The 21,215-nt window shown below is 37.2% G+C and overlaps 2 protein-coding genes across 7 annotated transcripts in view; one reads left to right on the top strand and one right to left on the bottom strand.

The window, feature by feature from the left end:
• CDV3 (CDV3 homolog) overlaps positions 1-11,061 on the top strand; it is a 66,139-nt gene extending 55,078 nt beyond the window's left edge. Inside the window, exon 5 of the mRNA XM_058179649.1 lies at positions 10,924-11,061. Within this exon, the coding sequence (XP_058035632.1) occupies positions 10,924-10,927 (4 nt within the window). The 3' untranslated portion in view covers positions 10,928-11,061. The remainder of the gene's footprint in view (positions 1-10,923) is intronic.
• The window catches only part of TOPBP1 (DNA topoisomerase II binding protein 1), a 98,975-nt gene that overhangs the window by 43,054 nt on the left and 34,706 nt on the right, over positions 1-21,215 (bottom strand). For all 6 annotated transcript variants that reach the window (XM_058179623.1, XM_058179626.1, XM_058179625.1 and 3 more), the window contains 10 exons: positions 14,095-14,258; positions 12,587-12,825; positions 10,892-11,190; positions 10,041-10,213; positions 9,562-9,773; positions 8,013-8,311; positions 7,025-7,198; positions 4,049-4,158; positions 2,733-2,856; positions 180-323 (listed from right to left, as the gene is read on the bottom strand). In XM_058179623.1, the coding sequence (XP_058035606.1) occupies positions 180-323; positions 2,733-2,856; positions 4,049-4,158; positions 7,025-7,198; positions 8,013-8,311; positions 9,562-9,773; positions 10,041-10,213; positions 10,892-11,190; positions 12,587-12,825; positions 14,095-14,258 (1,938 nt within the window). The remainder of the gene's footprint in view (positions 1-179; positions 324-2,732; positions 2,857-4,048; positions 4,159-7,024; positions 7,199-8,012; positions 8,312-9,561; positions 9,774-10,040; positions 10,214-10,891; positions 11,191-12,586; positions 12,826-14,094; positions 14,259-21,215) is intronic.

The following is a 21,215-nucleotide window of genomic DNA, read 5'->3' as shown; positions in this document are numbered from 1 at the left end:
ATTTTACCAATGATATTCTGATTGTTTCTGTTATTCTATAGCAAGCAATGTTTTTAAAGTTTGGTATTATTTTAGATCTAATATGAATGAAAGCAAATCAGAAAACCATTATTGTTATTTATACATACAGATTAATATTATCAAACTGAATAGAAGAATAAAGTGAACAAAAAATATACTTTGTCTCCTTTCCCTTCTTTTCCAGCAGCATCAAGCCTTTGTGAGAATCTGTCATCTTCCACACCACTAATATTCAAACTCATTTTAGGATTATATGTATGAGGATAAAGAGATTCAGCTAATCGTTTGTATTCTTGTGCACTCTGGGAAGAAAGAAAAGGTCAGATAAAAAAAGATTAATGCCACCACTTTAGAACAATAAATGCATAAATAAATATTGTTAAAAAATATTTTCCTCTTTCCTGCCCAATGGATAGTAGACAAGAGATTACTTTTTTACCCACAGAAAGTTCCAGTAAAGATGAATTACTTAGTGTCCTAGATCACAGCCCCCAACCTTTTCAGCACCAGGGACTGGTTCTGTGGAGAGAGGTTTTTCTGCTGACCAGAGTGGGAGTGGTTTTGTTTGCTGCCTGCATCCTGCCAATGGGACTTTGCTTGCTTGTGCAGTCCAGTTTCTGGCATGCTGTGTACTGATGCCAGTCTTCGGACCAGGGATTGGGGCCCCCTGCCCTAGATAATCACTAATCAAAGCTCACTTCATCAAATGCATTCGATTAGAAAAGTAAGAGGCAGCCCAAAAGTGATGTATCATATTTTTCGCACTATAAGATGCTCCGGATCATAAGACACACCTAGCTTTTGGGGAGGAAAACAAGAAAAAAAAAAAGCTGCCTCTGCCTCCGCCTCCCAGCAATTTGTCTCCTTGCAGCAAACAGCCTGGTTAGCTTCTGCACAGCCTGATTTAAAACATATGCTTAGTTCAGAAATACATGCAAATTAAAGACAAAATGTCAGCTATTTTACTTTATATTAAAAGTTTTTTGAAAATTTCCTTGATCTGGCAGAACTTTGTTGATGAAAGTATTTCCAAACCATCCCTTTACTGTTTGCAGCCTTTCCTATGAACCTCAAATGGATAGTCTGCCAACCTTCTGTAGCAGAAGGGGAGGGAAGCAAATAACAAACGGGGATAGAACCATATCTCTATCCTTTCTGCTAATGAAAACCTCAGAGTAACTGAAGAACCTTTCATCAACTTGTTCTTAAGAAACCTTAATAGGTTCCCTGCTGCCTAGACAATTTTTATCTACATTCCTACAATTCCAGAGGGTCTTTCTTCAAGGCTGATCCCAACTGGTGTTAACAGGGAGCAAAAGATCCAGCCCATAGCCACTCCTTTGTGGTATGCTGCAGGGTTTGATGCTCTCTCGTCTCCTTTATAACATCCATGAAACCACTGAATGAGATCATCCAATACCATGGATGAGATATCATTAATATGCTAATTTAACTCAACTTTACATCTTCACCCATGGTGACCCAAGTGATGATGCAGCTGCTTTCTTGCAGTGCCTAGAGGCTATGGGTGTCTCTATAGCTGTGGATTGAAAAGATTTTGAGATTTCGGAGTTTATCATTTTTAGTTCTGGATGGGGTTGCAAGGGGGAGGGGGTTCTCTTAAATTCACAACACCTGTTCAAAGCGCAGTTGGCAGTCATGGCTAGGAGTCTTTGCACAACTAACATATTTTTCAGAGTATAAGACACTCCGGACTATAAGATGCACCTACCTTTTTGGGGAAGAAAACAAGAAAAAAAATCTGCCTTTCCCTCCCAGAAATTTGCTTCCTTGCAGCAAACAGTGGAGGCCGAAAATGGGGCACATGGAGGTGGCAATAGGCAATGGCAATCCCTGCAGCCTAATAGTTGATGGTCGGGAGGCTGATCCAACTGACAATCAGCTGCTTGTGCTAATCAGGCTGTGCTGAAGCTGAAACCGGCAGTTTGCTGTTTGCTGCAAGGAGGCAATTTGCTGGAAGGCAGAGGCTAAAAGGTGGGGGCTGGTGGGTGGGTGGGGCTACATTCAGTGTATAAGATGTACCCAAATTTTCACCCTCTTTTAGGGGAAAAAAAAGTGTGTCTTATTCTCCAAAAAATACAGTATGTACCAATTGAGCCAATTCCTTGGTTGTGAGGCTCTGCATGGAGTCACCCATGCCCTAGTCATCCTTCAGTTGGATTACTGCAATGTGCTCTACATGGGGTTACCTTTGAAGAGTATTCAGAAGCTACAACTGGTACAGAAAACAGAGGCACAGAAGTTCTAGAGGCCCCTTCTATGGCAAATTTAATACCGCTGTTCTGTGACTTGCACTAGTTGATAATTTGCCTCAAGGTCCAATTGAAGGTGTTGTTCATTACCTTTAAAGCCCTGAATGATACGGGTTCAGAGTATCTGAAGAGCTGTCTCACCTCAATGGAACTAGCAATTCCACTCATGCGAGTGGAAGAGGCCAACTGCAGATCTTGTCTGCCAAAGAGTCCGGAAGAGCCTCTGACAGAAGATTCCCAGATTGCTCATCCTCTTGGTTTAATCCTTAATTTTAACTGCTTTGTATTATCTTTTTTACCTTTTTATTATATTTTAAGCTGCCCAGAGTTGCTGTATCAGTGATATGGATAGCATAAAATTTAGTAATTAACAATAAATAAGTAAAATAAACTAAACATTTTCTTCACTTTAGTATTAGAAAGAAAGGATACCCCTACCTCCAAGAGCCAATGCTCTGAAACAATATATATGCCTCTTTCTTTAGCAGATTTGTATTCTCGGTTGTTATCATTTTGCCTTCCCTGGTAGATGAAATGTGTTACAGTTTCATCAAAACACCACCTAGAATAAATGCAGACAATCAACACGTGTTAAATAATTTCTAATTCAGAAGAAGAGAATTAATTTGCACATAGCAGAATTCACCTAGATAGTGAATATTTCTATTATAATAAATTTGCAATTACCTGTTTACATATATTGAAACTTTTCTTAATAATATTCTGATATACAGGGATATAGAAATAAAAATCCATACAGTCCTTAACGATTCAAATTGTTATTTACTCCCCTGTATGTTTAAGCAGAGCAGATATTCTCCAAGTTGCATATATTAAATGTTGTTAGGACAAAAGAAGCCTACATTTTGCCGCATTCTCTGCCTTTTAGAACAGGGTATCCCCAGAGAGGCAGAGAGACAATGCCCTCTCTGCCGGAGTTCTGAAAGCCTGTAAGACGTGACTGATCCCCAATGTGTTTGTGAGGCCTGATATGGTTTGCTATTTTTATTATTATTTTAGTCTGGGCATTTTGTAAGCCAACTAGGTAAAGGTAAAGGTTCCCCTCGCACATATGTGCTAGTCGTTGCCGACTCTAGGGGGCGGTGCTCATCTCCGTTTCAAAGCCGAAGAGCCAGCGCTGTCCGAAGACATCTTCGTGGTCATGTGGCCGGCATGACTCAACGCCAAAGGTGCACGGAACGCTGTTACCTTCCCACCAAAGGTGGTCCCTATTTTTTCTACTTGCATGTTTTACGTGCTTTCGAAACTGCTAGGTTGGCAGAAGCTGGGACAAGTAACAGGAGCTCACCCCGTTACACAGCAGCACTAGGGATTCGAACCGCCGAGCTGCCGACCTTTCAATTGACAAGCTCAACGTCCTAGCCCCTGAGTCACTGCGTCCTTTTCTATTAATTAATTAATTAATCTATTAGAGAGGACAATTACAATAAATTCTATATTTTTTTTAGGACCACTGTTCAAGGAGGATCTACACTTAATGTAAAATTGAATGTAATTCCATAATATGAATAAATGTTAATATTTTATTAGTATAAACATTCATATTAATATATATTCAGTAATACTATAAATATTATATATCATATAATTCCAGTGTATTCATGTTTAATTTTCTGTAGCCACCATTAAGTATTTCACAAAATGGATTACAGTATTATATAGTCCTGTAAATTTCTAGAGTCATTCTAACAATGACTACCGTTGCTATATATTTAGCTTACAGCTGCATATACCTGTACTCAGCTCCAAGAGATGCAGCAATAGCATTCAATTCACTCTGCTTTTTACTGAGCTTCTTACTCACACATATGACAACATCCGCTAAAGGTTTTGATTCTTCTTCCTGAACAAGTTAGGAAAAATATCTGAAACTTAAGTTTTCAACATTTCCAAGTTTCCAGCATTCAATTGTTTATACAGCTCTTTAAAAAGTTAACATTTAAAGAAATATATAAGAAATATATAAGAAATATATATAATATATAAGAAATATATAAGTATTACATACTTATGCTTATATATATATGCTTATATATTGTATAATTATTTCATGCATATGCTTATATATACTGTTGTGACAAAAAAAAAGGAAGAGGTGGGATTCATTTAATTCTTTCTTTCAATAAAATGGCTCCACTGTGCTAAATTAAAAAAAGGTATCTCCAAACAAAAATGACACTGCTAGCTATTACAACACTGACCTGAACTGGATGGCATCACTAGAGGAAGAATACAACTCAAGTCTTATGTCAGTAGTATCATATAACTATCACTTACTGTAAATACTTCCTTAAAATGAAAGAGTAAGCTCTTGAGGAAGGTCACCGTTAAGAAAAAGGCTAGTAGTAAAATGAATTGGACCCTCAGAATGGAGAGGCCCCATTCCTAAATTACTCATCAGAATGTAAAATCTTATACTATGTGGTTTGCATATACTTTTTCAAAATGTCTAAGCTCAGGAGCATCCTTCACTAATTTCAGAATTCTAAACAAGAGCTGCCTTGTTATTTTTCATAACTAAACTCAACTAATTTCAATACAGGTATAATTAAGGCTAAAAAAAACACCCCTGGATTTTATTTTTAAATGACATTACAAAGTGATGTCACATCCCCAGGTCATTGAAGCATACACAATGGTTGCCCATTCAGTTAATATTATGATGTAATAAATTTTAAAATTAATTTTTTAAAAAAATCTGCCCTACATGACTTGAAGGTCATGTAGACTTCTCCAACACAAAACTTTCAGCAATATAGGCAAAAATATGTAATTATGCAAGCTGAAGCTCCATATACCAGGTCGGCCCAAATCTAAGAAAGCCTCCATAATCATCATAATCGTAATAATAGTAATAATTTTCTTCTTCCAGTTCAGATATGCTTACTTCTGAGATTTCCAGTGAAGATATGGCAAACTGAAAACAGTTCTGCAAAAGCAGAGCTGATAACTACAGCAAAAACTAAGAAGCCAGTGAGTAAAATCCTCTCCAAATAATAAATGGATGGGAGATGTGCTCTAGACAGTTGCTCCTCACAAGACTACAGGACAGTGGTATTCCATTTCTGAGTATTGGAAAACATGGAATCAGCCATTTTGCTCACACCTATGGCAGAGTCTTTTAAAGGACAATAAGTTCATAAATCTCACTTTCTAATTGTCTTCAGAAATTGCCTATTAGCTATTCTAAATCTATATCAGCAATTCTAGATAAACTAGACAGGACAGACAGCTAGATAAGTTATTTTATTGTAAAGTTACATTAACAAGTTTTCAAGTCTGAAAATACAAAATTTCCCATTGCCATTTTTGATTCCTTAGGGTGGGTCCTTCCTAAGTGGATGACCGTTATGTCATTGGGGATCCCTCTTGTCTGATTTTGTCCTAGGCAGCATCCTTTTCCCCTCTTCCCCAAGGTCATTCCCACATTCCAAGTTATTAGAGACACTCTGAATGACAGGTTTAAAATATCTTCATTGGGTATCTTTATCTCTTAACAAAATAAAAATTGATTAAAGCTTAGAACTTAAAGGGTTTGAAGTAAAGAACAAAAAGATAAATAAGATTTCGATTTAAGAAAGTTATAAACGGAATAAGGATCCAGATAAATTTGGAAGACTTTTATTATAGGATTTTGAAATTAATTATAAAAAAACCTGTGACATATTTCTTTTGATTGCAACTCATAACAAACGATAAGTGATGATTTACAAATTAGCATTAGAGGGGATATTTTAAGCAGAAAAAAATTAAGTCTGATATTAATTAACACTAGGATTTACAGAATGATATAGAAAATTATGAAATCCAAACTATTAAAATCTTTGAAGGACAAAGACAAACATTAATAACTACAATAACAACACTATCAATAATGATGTCTGCTTCTATGAATAGACTATATGTAAAAGAATGACATAATGAAGGAATGACATATGTGGAACAAAGTTTAGCTGATAAGATAAAGTATGGAATGTGGAATTAAAGATGAGAGGACAAGAGAATAATTTTAAAAAGAATACTTTACTGGATATACAAAAGAAAGTGCCTGAAATTTTAAAAATTAAATACAAATAATAGGAACCACAAATGAGAAACCAAGAGAATAACTTGAAAACATTGTTATTGGATTTACAAGAGGCTTGTTTAAAGCCTTGAAAATATCTGTGTGATAGGATAAAGAATTTAAGAGAAAAAAAACTTACAACAATATTTAACTGAATTAAAGATTAAAACTGATAGAAGTACTGTAAAGTAGGGGTTGTAAACTTAGTTTGTTCAAGGTTAAAATAAGATGTTGCAATTTTCCAGTAATCCTTTATAGACTTTTTGCTGATATAGGAATTCAAAGGCTGATACCTTATGGGTTTCTTTATGTATAAGGGGTGGGATATGAGATAAAAGATATATTTATGTAACCTTATAGGGGTTGAAGAGTTAATAATTTGTCATAACGAAGGTTTGAAGTCACTTCTTTATATATTTCTTTTTATATATATTATAGCCTATTTTTATTCTTTCTTCCATTATCTTTTTCCATTTAGTTTTTATTAGTATTTACTATTGTAATTAAAATTCTTAATACAAATTATATTTGAAGAGGTTTACTTCCACAATAAAATGAACACCACTTCAGGAAATAACAATTTGCCAAGAATAAATGAAGTTTGATTCCATACTTATATAAGGAAACTAAATGCTAAGCTCACCATTTGCCAGCTTGAAGCTCTTAGCTGCGGACTGGCAGTGATAGCAACTGTTTGACGTGTGCTGTTGGCCAAAGCTAGTTTTAAATTCCTGCCAATGACTTCTGAAAGAGGAGTACTTAGATTTGTATTTTCTTGGTTAGGAGCATCTGGAGTTTCCAAAACTGCCAAAGCATCCTAGAGGATAGAAATAAAAAAAAGGCATTAATAATTGTATTTTCAAAATGTTTCTCATAAACTAATCATAAACTTGATGGGATATTTTATTCTTCTAATTATATAAAATATCCAATCAAGTCTTATCACAGAAGCTTTTATATTATAAGATTTAACAAAGGTTACTTTTTATCCAGACCAAAATTTAATACGTTAGTTTTATTGGCACCAAATTAAGCTACCATAAGGAAAGCTGTCATTCAGTCTAGGGCAAGAGCTCCTATTACATTTTAAGTCATTAAGGATATTGAGGTTACAGAATTGTTATGAAATAGACAAATATAATCAAATTATTCTAATTTCCTACATACTAAATTGGGACAAAATGTATTCAATTTCAGTAGAGACTCTGGTTGTGTCATAATTTGAGGACTGGTTGTCAACCACTCTTCAAATTATGACAATTGAGCCCAAAATTTCTGTTGCTAATAAAGTTAAGTGAGTTTCGCCCCATTTTACAATCTTTCTTGCTATAGTAAAGTGGATCATTGCTGTTGTTAAGTTAGTAACATGGTTGTTAAGTAAATTTGGCTTCCCCATTGACTTTGCTCGTCAAAGGGTCATAAAAGGTGATCAGATAACCCTAGGATACTACAACCATCATAAATACATGCTAGTTGTGAAGCGTCTGAAGTTTGATCACGTGATTATGAAATTAAAAGGAAAATTAGAACTAACAAACAAATTGATATTTATTGATCATTACATTATAACAGCCACAGTTAACTGTTTTCTCAAACATTTACAACAGGGACAAGATTTTCAAAATATTTACCTTGACATCAAAAGAAGGTTTAAAGAGCTTGTCTTTCGATAAAAATTTAGATGGTGTGTCCAGATGCAGAGAGGGTTCCTTCTGTACTACTTTGCTTCCAATTGGAGGGCTAGAATTTTTACCAATATGCTGTGAAATAACACTTTGGAAAGCTTTACTTTGGAAACGATTCACATCCAGGGGTGTCACTGTTGTTACCTTTCCAGTTTCAAGGACATTACTAGGATAATCAGATATATTTGTAGGTGCAATACTTGTCTCCATTTCTTCTGAAGAATTTGTAAAGTTCTTTTGTTTATCTTAAAAAATTTAAAGCATAATTTAAAAATATTTTAAAGTATGTATTTCATGTTTCATTACAATAAATAGTAAGACAAAAATGTTGTCTCCTATGCTACAATTTGCAATGATCCTTGATAAAAATTACCTTGGTCATTCTTTAATATGTTCAGTGAATATAACAAAATAAACAACAGAGTTGTAAGTTTGCCCTTTCAATTTTGAAAGTGAATATACTATGTTTCTAGAGTGCTAAAAAGACATTCCTTAGCTAATAATTTTTGTAATATGCAAATAGTAGCAAATATTATATAATACATATAATTATAAACAGAAAATTAAACTGGATAGAAATAAATCACTGCTTTATGCCAGGCAACAACCTTCAAATATCTGCATGATTGTTTAACTCATTCCACCTTTGAGTAAACTAATCAAGGCATCATGTTGTAAAAAGCATTGGATTGAAGGGCCAAATGTCATTCAACTGCAAAGCTTCCTGAATGACTTTGAACATTTAGAAGCAATATGAAAGATTTAAAGACCTCCATAATCTACTGATATATCGCTATATATCAGTATAGCGCTATATTATTTCATGAGTGAGGAAAGAACACTGGTGAAAATTGTACAGAATAGCACCAGGGAGATGTCACTTATATATTTATTGTATCGAGCCAGAAGGTACAATGGATCCTTCTACCAAAAGAGAGAGAATGGCCAACTGCATTTTTTCAAAACCCTATTAATCAAGGATAGTTGCAAGTTTTTCCACTTCTCCAAGTTTGATTTGATTTGTTACAAAACCCTATTAATAGTGTCCTGACCTAGTGCAACATCAGGGCCATTTAGCAATCAATAATATTTACATGTTATTGTTCTTTACAATGTAAGATAAAAAATGCTTATGAATGGGGTGTCTGAGGGAATATGTGAATGCTTCTATTGTTTGTTTGTTTATTTATTTATTTATTGTTTCAATTTCTATACCGCCCTTCTCTCAAAGGACTCAGGGCAGTTTACAGCCAAAGTAAAAACAATTAGTACAATTTTTAAAACCAGTTTAAAAGGAAAATTTAGAGTTGGTTGAAGACTTAAAACCAATAAAACCCTATTATTAAAACCCCATTAGGCCAGTCCTGCATGATGAAACAGAAATGTTTTCAGCTCGCGTCGAAAGGTCCGAAGATCAGGGAGTTGGCGAATACCTGGTGGTTTACATAGATGTGCGCTAGTGAGCACATACAGATGCAGCTCCATGCCAACTAACCTTTGTTGTCTATATTCTCAATCAGGAATTTGCTTTCATCAGCCTTTTTTCCCATCCTAGCAGACTCCAATAGCCAAGCCATAGTAATGGCAGGAAGATTCCACTTCTTTGCTGCTTCATATTTAGAGCCATCTGGCTGTTTTAGCACCAGATGAGTGCTGACAAGCATTCCTTTCTTTGGGTTGGCTCTTCTCACAAAGAATTCCTGAACTCTAAAATGACATTTTAAAGAAATCTATTTTCCATAAGTATCAACAGTATTCTTAAAAAGAAAAAGAATGTTTTATCTTTTGAAAAAGATCTTAACTATTTTTTTCAAAAATAAATACAAGGCCATGAACAATCTTTTTCAATAATTTGGTAGTAATTTAAATTATTAGCCTTTTTGAAAAGCATATACATTTTCTCCTTTCTCTTTTAATATGACAGAGGTTTAATATAGGGTGCCAGAGCATTTTAAAAAGTAATGGTGTACAGACCTTGCCCCAAGCTGACTTGCCAAACATATTAAAGATTCTCTCTCTGCTCCACTAAACTGACTGAAAGACAACACAAAATGCTGTAATGGGGTGGCTCCTTCCTTCACTGGCACTGGGCTGAAAAGTGGACTTGATTGAGGATCTATCAGAGTCTGTTGTTCTATACACATCACCTTAGATAATGACACAAGAAGACATTAAACAACTTAGAAATGCTTTCAACCACAATAAGTCAGGAGTCTGACACACTAAAGTATCAAATGACATATGACTGTAGAGAATTATTTGAAAACTTCAACACAACAATGCCTTCTTAAAACTCTTATTTTTAAATACAAATGGCATTGCAAATGTTTTGTGAATTAAAAGTTAGCATTATATTAAATTCTGTATCTTCAAATCAGTGCTGATTCCTGGTAAGTCTCTAGACAAGTCACTGCAGTTTTCTTGGCAACATTTTCAAAAATAAATTGTCATTGCTTACTTCTGGAACTAAGAGAGAATGACTTACCAAGTGGAAATAGAATTTAGTCTCCTAGTTTATTAAACTGTTAAAATTGCTGTAGCTGTTTTATTCAAATACCCAATGATTTATTAACAGTGTTCTACTGGTGTTTGGGGCTTAATGTGTGAATATTTGCATTGTCTTTTGCTATAAAATCTCAATGATTAAAATAGAAAGAATAAAATCAGGCCATAATTGGATACAAATCCTAATTTAGCATACATATAATTTGGATGTATATTATTCTTGAACAGTAATTTTAAAATATCAGCAATACTTCCAATGCCTATTGTTTTGTTGTTTACTTAATATATGTTTGAAACATTATTTTTTAACTTCTTCTTACCAGCCATGTGTTTGTAACCACATCTTCTACAGTTGATACGACCTTGTTTCCCAGAAGAGGAACAACAGCATAATCAGCAATTACTCTTTTTTCCTGGAGCAGAACCTTCCCAGCATTCTCTTCAATCAGAGCTTTAATGCAAGATTCATCTGCTTTACTAAAACCAAGAATCAGAAACTTCTTTCCACTGAATAAGGCTCCTTCAACAACTAAAGAAGACTCTGCCAACGAACTAACTGTGACCTCTTTTCCATCTTGAAATACAGTATGATCCGTTTCAATGCGGTCATCAAAATGAACTAGAAGATAAATAAAATGTTAATTTTCTTTTTTTAGTATATTAGTGAACTATTCTGGAAGAATTATACACACTTTGTATATGGACCGATAGCTAAACAATCATGTGAGAAATCTGTTACATCTGGGAATTGACAAATCAGTTGGTTTGAATACATCATGCAATTTTTAGAAATGTGGGAGTTTTGCAATAAGAGAAGAGAATAAAAGAAACAAAATCTAGTAGGTAGTAAGGAAAAAAATCCATATGAGAAAAGAACTAATAACAAGAAACAAGGTCATAAGACAACAATTATACAAAAAAGATAGCAGGCTGTAAATTAAATCCTTGAAAAACAGTAGTTAAGGTTACCCAAATATCAAAGGAAAAAAATAGAGTACAAGAAATAAAAAAACATTTAAGGACATTTAGGACAGTTGTACATAGACTATAAACTACTAATAGATAGAGGACAAGTTTAAGTATAATTATCATGTGTATGCACTGAAGAAGAAATTAAAGAGAACAGATGATGGTGGAGTATATTTGCTGGTTGATGACCATAAAGAAGATTATTTATTCTGCCCGGTGCATACCTGCTTCCCCATCCATCTCCCTGCTTTTCATGGACTAGTACAGTGATGGCTAACCTTTTTGTCATTGTGTGCCGATGTGCTGGCAGCCATAATGCAATGCGCTCCACCCTGTGCATGCGCATACAACCCCCCACTCCCCCTGCCCCCCGCACATGCGCCCCAGTCCTCCCACGCACGCGCCCCACCCTCCCCCATGCTCAGTTTTGACCCTGGAAAGCCACCTGCACCAACCTGGAACCCAAAACATGGTGGGCGGGTACTTCCAGCCAGTTGCTTCCGTGCCAGCCTGCCTGGCCACTGCCAGGAAAGGTCCTGAAGCTGCGCTGTCTAGGTTCCACGTTGGAGGCCATTCACGCCAGCAAAGCAGTGCTGCTGCTTTGCCGGTGGAAATGGCCTGTCGCCACAACCTTTTTGCAGAGGCAGCGGCGGCTCCTCCTCCTCCTGCCAGTTTCGTGCTCCGGATAGCATCCATCCAGCCATCCAGCCATCCAGCCAGCCATGCCTGGCCTCCCCCTGCAGCAGCCCACATGGATCCCGATTTAGCACAGCTTCAGGGTCTTTCTTGGCGGCAATGGCAGGCAGGCAGGTGGGCGCAGGGGAGTGACTGGCGGCAGCACTCCTGGCTGCTAAGGATGTGGAAGTCCCGGGGCTGCATGCGAGCGTCAACGGCATGGCTGGTGTGCACATGTGCCAAGAGGAGCTCCTAGTGCACCAGAAATCTGGAAGAAGAATGGGCAACGTCGCATGTGGCAGGCGACATGACTCTCCCTGCCACTTCGGGCATATGTGTCCTAGGTTCACCATCACGGGATTAGTCCTTACCTACTTTGGAATCATGAGTAACATACTGAGATAGCAATTCTTCATCAATATCTGCAGCTGCCACAGTATTCACATGTTCTTTCTTCAACATGTTATTTTTTTTTAAGATGAAAGGCGCCTCAGAAGATGGAATATTCGCTTGTTGATAACTTGCAGGGGCATATTGCTCTTCAGGTATTAAATAACCTTTTCTAAAGCATTCCAAAATCCATTGTACTGTCACAGCATGTGGCCTGTTACTGAAAAAAACTGTGAATTACACCATGTAGGAAAAGTATTCCATACCTCCTATGAAAACAAAGCAAAGTTTCTAAACATCTTAAGAACACATAATACAAAGCTGTGTCTAAAGTACACACATTTTGACATGGCTAACTGTGTGCATTCAAAGCAGTAATTTTCCCAGAGAAAATATCTGTATACAACATTTAATCATGATCTATATTTCTGAACTTAAAGTTTGTATAGAAATTGTCTTAGATGGTTTACAGTTTTGGAGATCACAGTTGTTGAGAATCAATCCTTTAATTTAATTCTTTTATTATTAGTTTTACTTTTCTCTATATCTTTTTAATAAAGTTGAACAAAGGTTGATTCAGAGCTTTGACAGCAATTTGATCGAATCTTAAAATTGACTTTTCACATTGGATTGGGAAATTGAACTGATTACCTCTGAAATAATTCATCGTTTTTCTCAAATCAAATTCACTTTTTGAGGTGGACTCATTCAATTTGACAATCTAATTCAAAGATATATTTATTGAATTGCTTTAAAGCAGTGGTAATCAACCTGATCCCTACTGCCCAATAGTGGGCATTCCAGCTTTCATGGTGGGCAGTAGGGTTTTTGTCCAATATTGAAGCACTTTCCTTTTTTTTAATTTAATTGACTTTTTAAATATTTTCATAGCATTATTTAAAAACATTTTCATTAGGTTTTCTTAAAATTCCCCGTGACAATTTAAATTTCTGAAAACATACTATTTGTATCGCCCGTGCATAAGTTTAGTTCACGTTACGTAAGTGAAACTAAATGGCGCTATAGTGCGACTCCAAACAAAAGAACCTCATCCCAAAATAGCTCGCAGATCTCCCCCCACAACACCTAACTGTAACAGACAAGCAGAGCTGGTAGCCGGCACCTCCCCCAAACCCAATCCATGCGCGTGAGGCATGCGCAGACAACGATACACTTTATAAATCACCATTACTGTGGAACCGGTGGACAGTTAGAAAACTTTACTACTAACAGAGATACAAAAGTGGGCAGTAGGTATAAAAAGGTTGACTACCCCTGCTTTAAAGATACAAACCAATGATTCAAATATGCCACAATCCACATACCCCTGGTTTTAAATATTTCATTCCAAAATGTTTTTTAAAATTAATAAATATCCTCATCACTCTTGAGAAAATGATAAAAAATGCAGTAAACTTTAACATGCTGAATATTTTATCAAAATTTTATTTAAAAAGTGCCAGTAAATCTTAAAACTAGTTATCAATACCTCCGTTCTGTCTTCTTCAAAAATTGTTTTAATTCATCATCACAATCCCCCACAATAACATGTGTCACATCTTCATTTAGTTGATTAAAACGAACAGCACCACCAGAGTTAATCAGCTTTTTCATTTTATCTAATTTTCTGGCACTAAAGCCACAAAGATAAATCTAAAAGAAAAGCAGAAAAATATTTGAACTAATATAGGAGCACTAATTTAAGGCAGATTAGACATTCCATATCCAATAGAAAAGAGTAACTAAGAGATGAACTGTGGAGTCCTTGGTTGTTTGCTTGAAAAAAATCAAGCCATCGCTATCCAGACAGAACATAATTTACACAAAAGTCAAAGAATTACTAGAAGACAAAGAAACTTTCATCCCAGTAAACACAATGCATTACAAAAACTGGACATCCCCTTAATAGATGAATAACACTACAATCAAGAAAGAGCAATTCAAGTGGTAGGAGAAATTAGTGGACTCATACGCCCAAGCTTCTATGGATACCCAAAAATAGAAGACTGACATAATCTCTTTGTCTAACTGTATCATTACCAAAGACCCCAACATACAACATAGCCAAAGAACTTACAAAGGAATTTGGACACTGCACAGAAGAAAGTGAATATTCTATCAATTCCCCCCTACAGTGCCTCCAGATAATTAAAGATTTTTTAAAAATTTAAATTATGTTTTGAACAGCATTCAATGTCAAATACACTTTACATCCATAGATTCAGAACTAATCAGAGACAGCAGTACTACACAATGCAACCTAGCCAAATTCATTAAGACTGAAATACCCAGAATCATAAACGTTCTCAATCTCTTCCTCACTACCTATTTGCAGTTGGATGGACAAATATACCAACAAATCAGAGGAACACCCATGAGATTATCATTCTCAGGACTCATAGCAACATCTAAAAACTATAGCACTCTCACATATAAAATCGAAAGTATAGTCCAGTATGTAACTGACACCTTCACCGTAATAAAAAAGAAACACTAAAGATGTAATATAAAAAAAATAAATTAACATACTTAAAAGAATAAAAATCACAAGGAAACATGAAAACAATATTCCATTATACTTTCTGAATATCCTTTTCTTCATCAGAAGAAACAGCAAATTAGAAACACAATTCTATCAAAAAAAAAAAAAAAAAAAAGGCAACCAAGAGTAAGTAAGTACTCCATTACCAAAGTAACAACATAACTTTTAACATAATAACAGAGTTGGGAGGGACCTTGAAGGTCTTCTAGTCCAACCTTTATTTATTTTTTTATTTACATTTATATCCCGCCCTTCTCCGAAGACTCAGGGCGGCTTACAGTGTGTAAGGCAATAGTCTCATTCTATTTGTATATTTACAAAGTCAACTTATTGCCCCCCCAACAATCTGGGTCCTCATTTAACCTACCTTATAAAGGATGGAAGGCTGAGTCAACCTTGGACCTGGTGGGACTAGAACCTGCAGTTACTGCAGGCAGCTGTGTTTTAATAACAGGCTTCTTACAGCCTGAGCCACACTGCGGCCCAGGCAGGAAACCCTACACCATTTCAGACAAATGGTTATCCAACATTTTCTTAAAAATTTCTAGGGTTGGTGCATTCACAACTTCTGCAGGCAAGTTGTTCCACTTATTGATTGTTCTAACTGTCAGGAAATTTCTCCTTAGTTCTAAGTTGCTTCTCTCCTTGATTAGTTTCCACCCACTGCTTCTTGTTCTACCCTCAGGTGCTTTGGAGAATAGTTTGACTCCCTTTTCTTTGTGGCAACCCCTGAGATATTGAAACACTGCTATCATGTCTACCCTAGTCCTTCTTTTCATTAAACTAGGCATACCGAGTTCCTGCAACCGTTCTTCATATGTTTTAGCCTCCAGTCCCCTAATCATCTTTGTTGCTCTTCTCTGCACTCTTTCTAGAGTCTCAACATCTTTTTTACATCGTGGCAACCAAAATTGAATGCAATATTCCAAGTGTGGCCTTACCAAGGCATTATAAAGTGGTATTAACACTTCACGTGATCTTGATTCTATCCCTCTATTTATGCAGCCCAGAACTGTGTTGGCTTTTTTGGCAGCTGCTGCACACTGCTGTCTCATATCTAAATTGTTGTCCACAAGGACTCCAAGATCCCTCTCACAGTTACTACTATTGAGCAAGGTACCACATATAAGGTACTTGTGCATTTTTTTTTTTGCCTAAATGTAGAACCTTACTTTTTTCACTGTTGAATTTCATTTTATTAGATAGTGCCCAATGTTCAAGTCTGTCAAGATCCTTCTGTATCCTGAGCCTATCTTCTGGAGTGTTGGCTATTCTTGCCAGCTTGGTATCATCTGCAAATTTGATGAATTCCCCATCTATCCCCTTGTCCAAGTCATTGATGAAGATGTTGAAGAGTACTGGGCCTAAAACAGAGCCTTGGGGTACTCCACTGCATACTTCCCTCCATGTGGATGTAGTTCCGTTGAGGATACACGTTGAGTGCGGTTGGTTAGCCAGTTACGAATCCATCTGGTGGTGGTGCTGTCTAACCCACATTTTTCTACTTTATCTAGTAGTAGGTTTTTGGTCTACTTTATCTTACTTACTTACTAAAGTCCAAGTAAATTATATCGACAGCATTCCTCTGGTCCACTAATTTTGTCAAAGAATGCAATGAGATTAGTCTGGCATGATCTGATTTTGACAAACCCATGTTGGCTTTTGGTTACTTTGTTTGCTTCTAGGTGTTCAATGATTCGTTGCTTGATTATCTTTTCCAGAATCTTCCCTGGTATCCCTGTGCTCCAGGATCTTTGAAAGATATAGTTCAATGGTTCTGAGATCTCGTCTGCCAGTTCCTTCAGAACCTTGGGGTGTAAATCCATCTGGTCCTGGTGATTTGAACTCGTCTAGGGTAGACAGATGTTCACTTACCATTTTTTTCCTATTTTAACTTGTGTTCCTAATCTGTTTTTTGTGGTGCTGTTTTTGATAGGTTGGATTGTTTTTTCCTTTTGTGTAAAGACAGAGGCAAAAAATGAGTTAAGTAGATCTGCTTTTTCCCTGCTGCTTGTCACCTTCTTGCCACTTTCTCCCAGCAATGGGCCAATTATTTGCTTTACTTTTTTCTTGTTTTTAACATGTTGGAAGAAGCTTTTTTTTGTTATTTTTTACTTTTGTTACTAGCCTTTGTTCATTGTGAGCCTTAGCTTTCCTCACTTCATCTTTACAGGCTCAGGCTATTTGCTGATATTCTGCCTTAGTTATTTGCCCCTCTTTCCACTTTTTATACTTGTCCTTTTTTGTCTTTCAATTTGTCAGATAGTTCTTTATGCATCCATGTTGGTTTCTTTTGAGATTTATTATTTTTCTTCTTCATTGGTATTGTGCTAGACTGTGCTTTTATAATCTCGCTTTTCAAAATTTCCCAAGCTTCTTGAGTTGTTTCCCCTTGAAGATTCTCATCCATGGAATCCTTCTCAAGCTCTCTCTAAGTTTATTGAAATTAGTTCTCTTAAAGTCCAAGACTCTAATTTGACTTTACTACTTGTGTTTGCGTAATGTTGAATTCCAGTATTGCGTGATCACTTGCCCCCAAGGTTCCTGTAGCTTCAACACCTTCTATCATTTCATCTCTGTTAATGAGAATTAAATCCAATATGGCTGATCCCCTTGTTCCCTTCTCTACTTTTTGGGAAATGAAGTTGTCTGCTAGGTTTGTTAGAAACCTGTTGGATCTTCCACTTGGTGAAGTTTGTCTCCCAGTTGATGTCAGGGTAGTTAAAATCCCCCATTACTACTGTGATGTGCTTCCTACATACCTTAGTTAGCTGACTAGCAAAAAGTTCATCTACTTCCTCTGTTTGGTTGGGTGGCCTATAGTATAGACCTATGGCAATATCATTCCCCCCCTCCCTTTAATATTGACCCAAATGCATTCAAGATAATTTTCATAATTGTTGTGCTCTATTTCTGTAGAGATATAATTATTTCTTATATATAGTGCAACTCCACCTCCTCTTTTATTGGTCTATTTCTTTTAAATAATTTATATCCCTCTAGCTGTATGTTCCATTTGTCGGTTTCATCCTACCAAGTTTCCGTAATGGCAACAATATCATATCTGCCCTCATTTACTTGAATTTCTAATTCACCCTGTTTATTACTTATACTCTGTGCACTGGTGTATAGACATTTGAGTCCATTTTGATTGACTTTGTGTTTACTGTCTACATAACCTATGTTGTGCCTGACTGCCCCTACTTTCTTGCCACCTGTTTGACTATTGCATATGGCATGGCACTCACAATTAAATGCTTGGTTTTGCTTGATAGCAGGGCTGATAATCTTACCCACACAGACATCTATGTTACATGCACTGGTAACCCTATTAATTTTGGATTGCTGGGGACAGAAATTTTTTGTATCAATTAATTCTCTGTCCCCAGTGTTCAGTTTAAATATTTATCCAGAAAATCTGTGAATCTATTGCTAAGTAACTCAGTCACTTTCTTTGATGGATGCAATCCATTTCTTTTGTACATAGTTTTACATTGGACCAGTTGCAGACATCATGACTAATAAAACCAAAGCCTTCCCTTTTACACCACTCCTTTAGCCATACATTAAACTCCACTACATGCTGGCCTTTACCTTTTTGATCACTCCACAGGAGACGTGCAAGAACATTATTCTGATGTATATAAACACACTGCAATAAAAAAAAATGAAACAGATAACCTATACAGTATTTTCCAACAAAATGAATATGCATACAACTTTATCAAAGAATGCCTAATCACTCAATGCACCGTAGTACATCCAATACTGTATCCTGGAAAGGATAATCCTGGCACGGTTGCTTAAAGTATAATAAAGTTAAAGTTCATTTTAAGATTTTAAGAGTCACTTGCCATCCTGAGAGTTTGGAACAGATACAAAGCAAAAATATTTTGATAGTTCTAAAGGTGTTTTTTCAAGAGACAACTGGACTTTCTGGTTTTTCTTTGAAGATATTTTATGTCTCATCCAAGAAGCTTCTTCAGCTCTGACTGGATGGTGGGGAATGGAAGGATTTATACTCCTTGAAGATAGCTAGTCACTTGCATTCTTTTAGTGAATTGTTAAGGCCACCTGGAGATTTATCTATGTCATCAAGGACACATGAGTAGTGCAAATGCGTATGGAGCCTTCTTGGAACTGGAGAGGATTGTGTTGTAGACTAGAGATAGATGATGTCGTATCCCTCACCGTCTGTTGAGAGAGGGCTGTTCAATTTTGACATAGATGGCCTCTTTGACCCCTCTTTCAAACCAGTCCAAAATGAGGACTTCAAGAGTGGTCTTTGTCTTTTAAATCCAGATGCATTGTTGAATCTTGTCCTGATGGTTTTGTTCTCCTATGTTGTGCCATGCATTTATGAAGTGGTTGTTTTGTTTTCCCAATGAACAGATCTGCATTTAGCTCACTACATTGTATTGTATGTATCACATTGCTCAGTTTATGTCTGGGTGTTTTATCCTTGGGGTGGAAAAGCTTCTGCCTTAATGTATTCTTGGGTTTGAAATGTGCACGTATGTTGTGTTGGCTGAAGAGCCTCCTAGCTTTTCCAATATTCCTGCAACCTATGGAATGACGTTGCTTCATTTATTGTTCTCTTCATTGTCTTGTCATGGAACAGCTCCTGTAGGGTCTTTTTTGAGATTTGATGAAGGCCACTTGGGATAGCCACACATTCTGAGGACTTCCTTAATGTGTTTTAGTTCTTTTTCTTTTCCATCTTTGCTGGTAGCCAGGCCTTCAGCTCGATGGGGTAGGGTTCTGATGACTTCCATTTTGTGCTCCAGTGGGTGGTGGGAATCAAATAAAAATATTGATCTGTATATGGGGTTTTTTATAAACTTCAATGTTAAGGCGTCTTGCTTCCTTAGTGCGTACTGAATACTTCCATTTCCTGTGTTTTGATCTTGACCCAAGTATCATCCACTACCTTGATCTTGACCCAAGTATCATCCAGTGAGTGGATGGAATTCCTGTGAAGGAATGTAAAGCTTTAATTTCTACCTCTTCCATGTAGAGATTGGTCACAATGGGGGACACAGTGAATCCATGGCACAGCCAGTTTTTGGCTGTAGAAACCTTCATTGTATTTAAAATAAGTAGTAGTCAAGTAGAGGTCCAGCATGGCACATATGTGGCTGATATTGGCTCTGTCACCCAAGGTGCTGTCTTGTAGCAGTCATCATAGGAAAAAGCACCTTTGGGACAAGCATTATCTGGATGACTGAGAATCTCCATAGACAATGTTTCAGATAGTTCCTCTGCAATTATCACAGAAAGCCTTTATTTGAAGAGAACTGACAGTTAAATCCACTGCTTTGATCAGAGATAAAACATCTCTGTCGCATTGGTGGATGATCTCTGGAGGGCCAGGGACAGGGGATGTTCCTCTGCCCTGGTCCTATTAGACCTCTCAGCGGCGTTCGATACCATCGACCATGGTATCCTGCTGCGCCGGTTGGGGGGATTGGGAGTGGGAGGCACCGTATATCGGTGGTTCTCCTCCTATCTCTCCTACCGGTCGCAGACGGTGTTGACAGGGGGGCAGAGGTCGACCGCGAGGGGCCTCACTTGTGGGGTCCCGCAGGGGTCGATTCTCTCGCCCCTGCTGTTCAACATCTATATGAAGCCGTTGGGTGAGATCATCAGTGGTTTCGGGGTGAGATACCAGCAGTACGCTGACGACACCCAGCTGTACTTTTCCACCCCGGACCACCCCAATGAAGTTGTTGAAGTGCTGTCCCGGTGTTTGGAGGCTGTACGGGTCTGGATGGGGAGAAACAGGCTCAAGCTTAATCCCTCCAAGACGGAGTGGCTGTGGATGCCGGCACCCCGATTCAGTCAGCTGCAGCCGCGGCTGGCTGTTGGAGGCGAGTTACTGGCCCCAAAGGATAGGGTGCGCAACTTGGGTGTCCTCCTGGACGATCGGCTGTCGTTTGAAGATCATTTGACGGCCGTCTCCAGGAGGGCCTTCCACCAGGTTCGCCTGGTTCGGCAGTTGCGCCCCTTCCTTGATCAGGATGCCTTATGCACGGTCACTCATGCGCTCGTTACCTCTCGCTTGGATT

The sequence above is a fragment of the Ahaetulla prasina genome, chromosome 4 (assembly GCF_028640845.1).
Source record: "Ahaetulla prasina isolate Xishuangbanna chromosome 4, ASM2864084v1, whole genome shotgun sequence".
Classification (NCBI taxonomy): Eukaryota; Metazoa; Chordata; class Lepidosauria; order Squamata; family Colubridae; genus Ahaetulla; species Ahaetulla prasina.
This window is presented reverse-complemented; position numbering and strand designations above follow the sequence as displayed.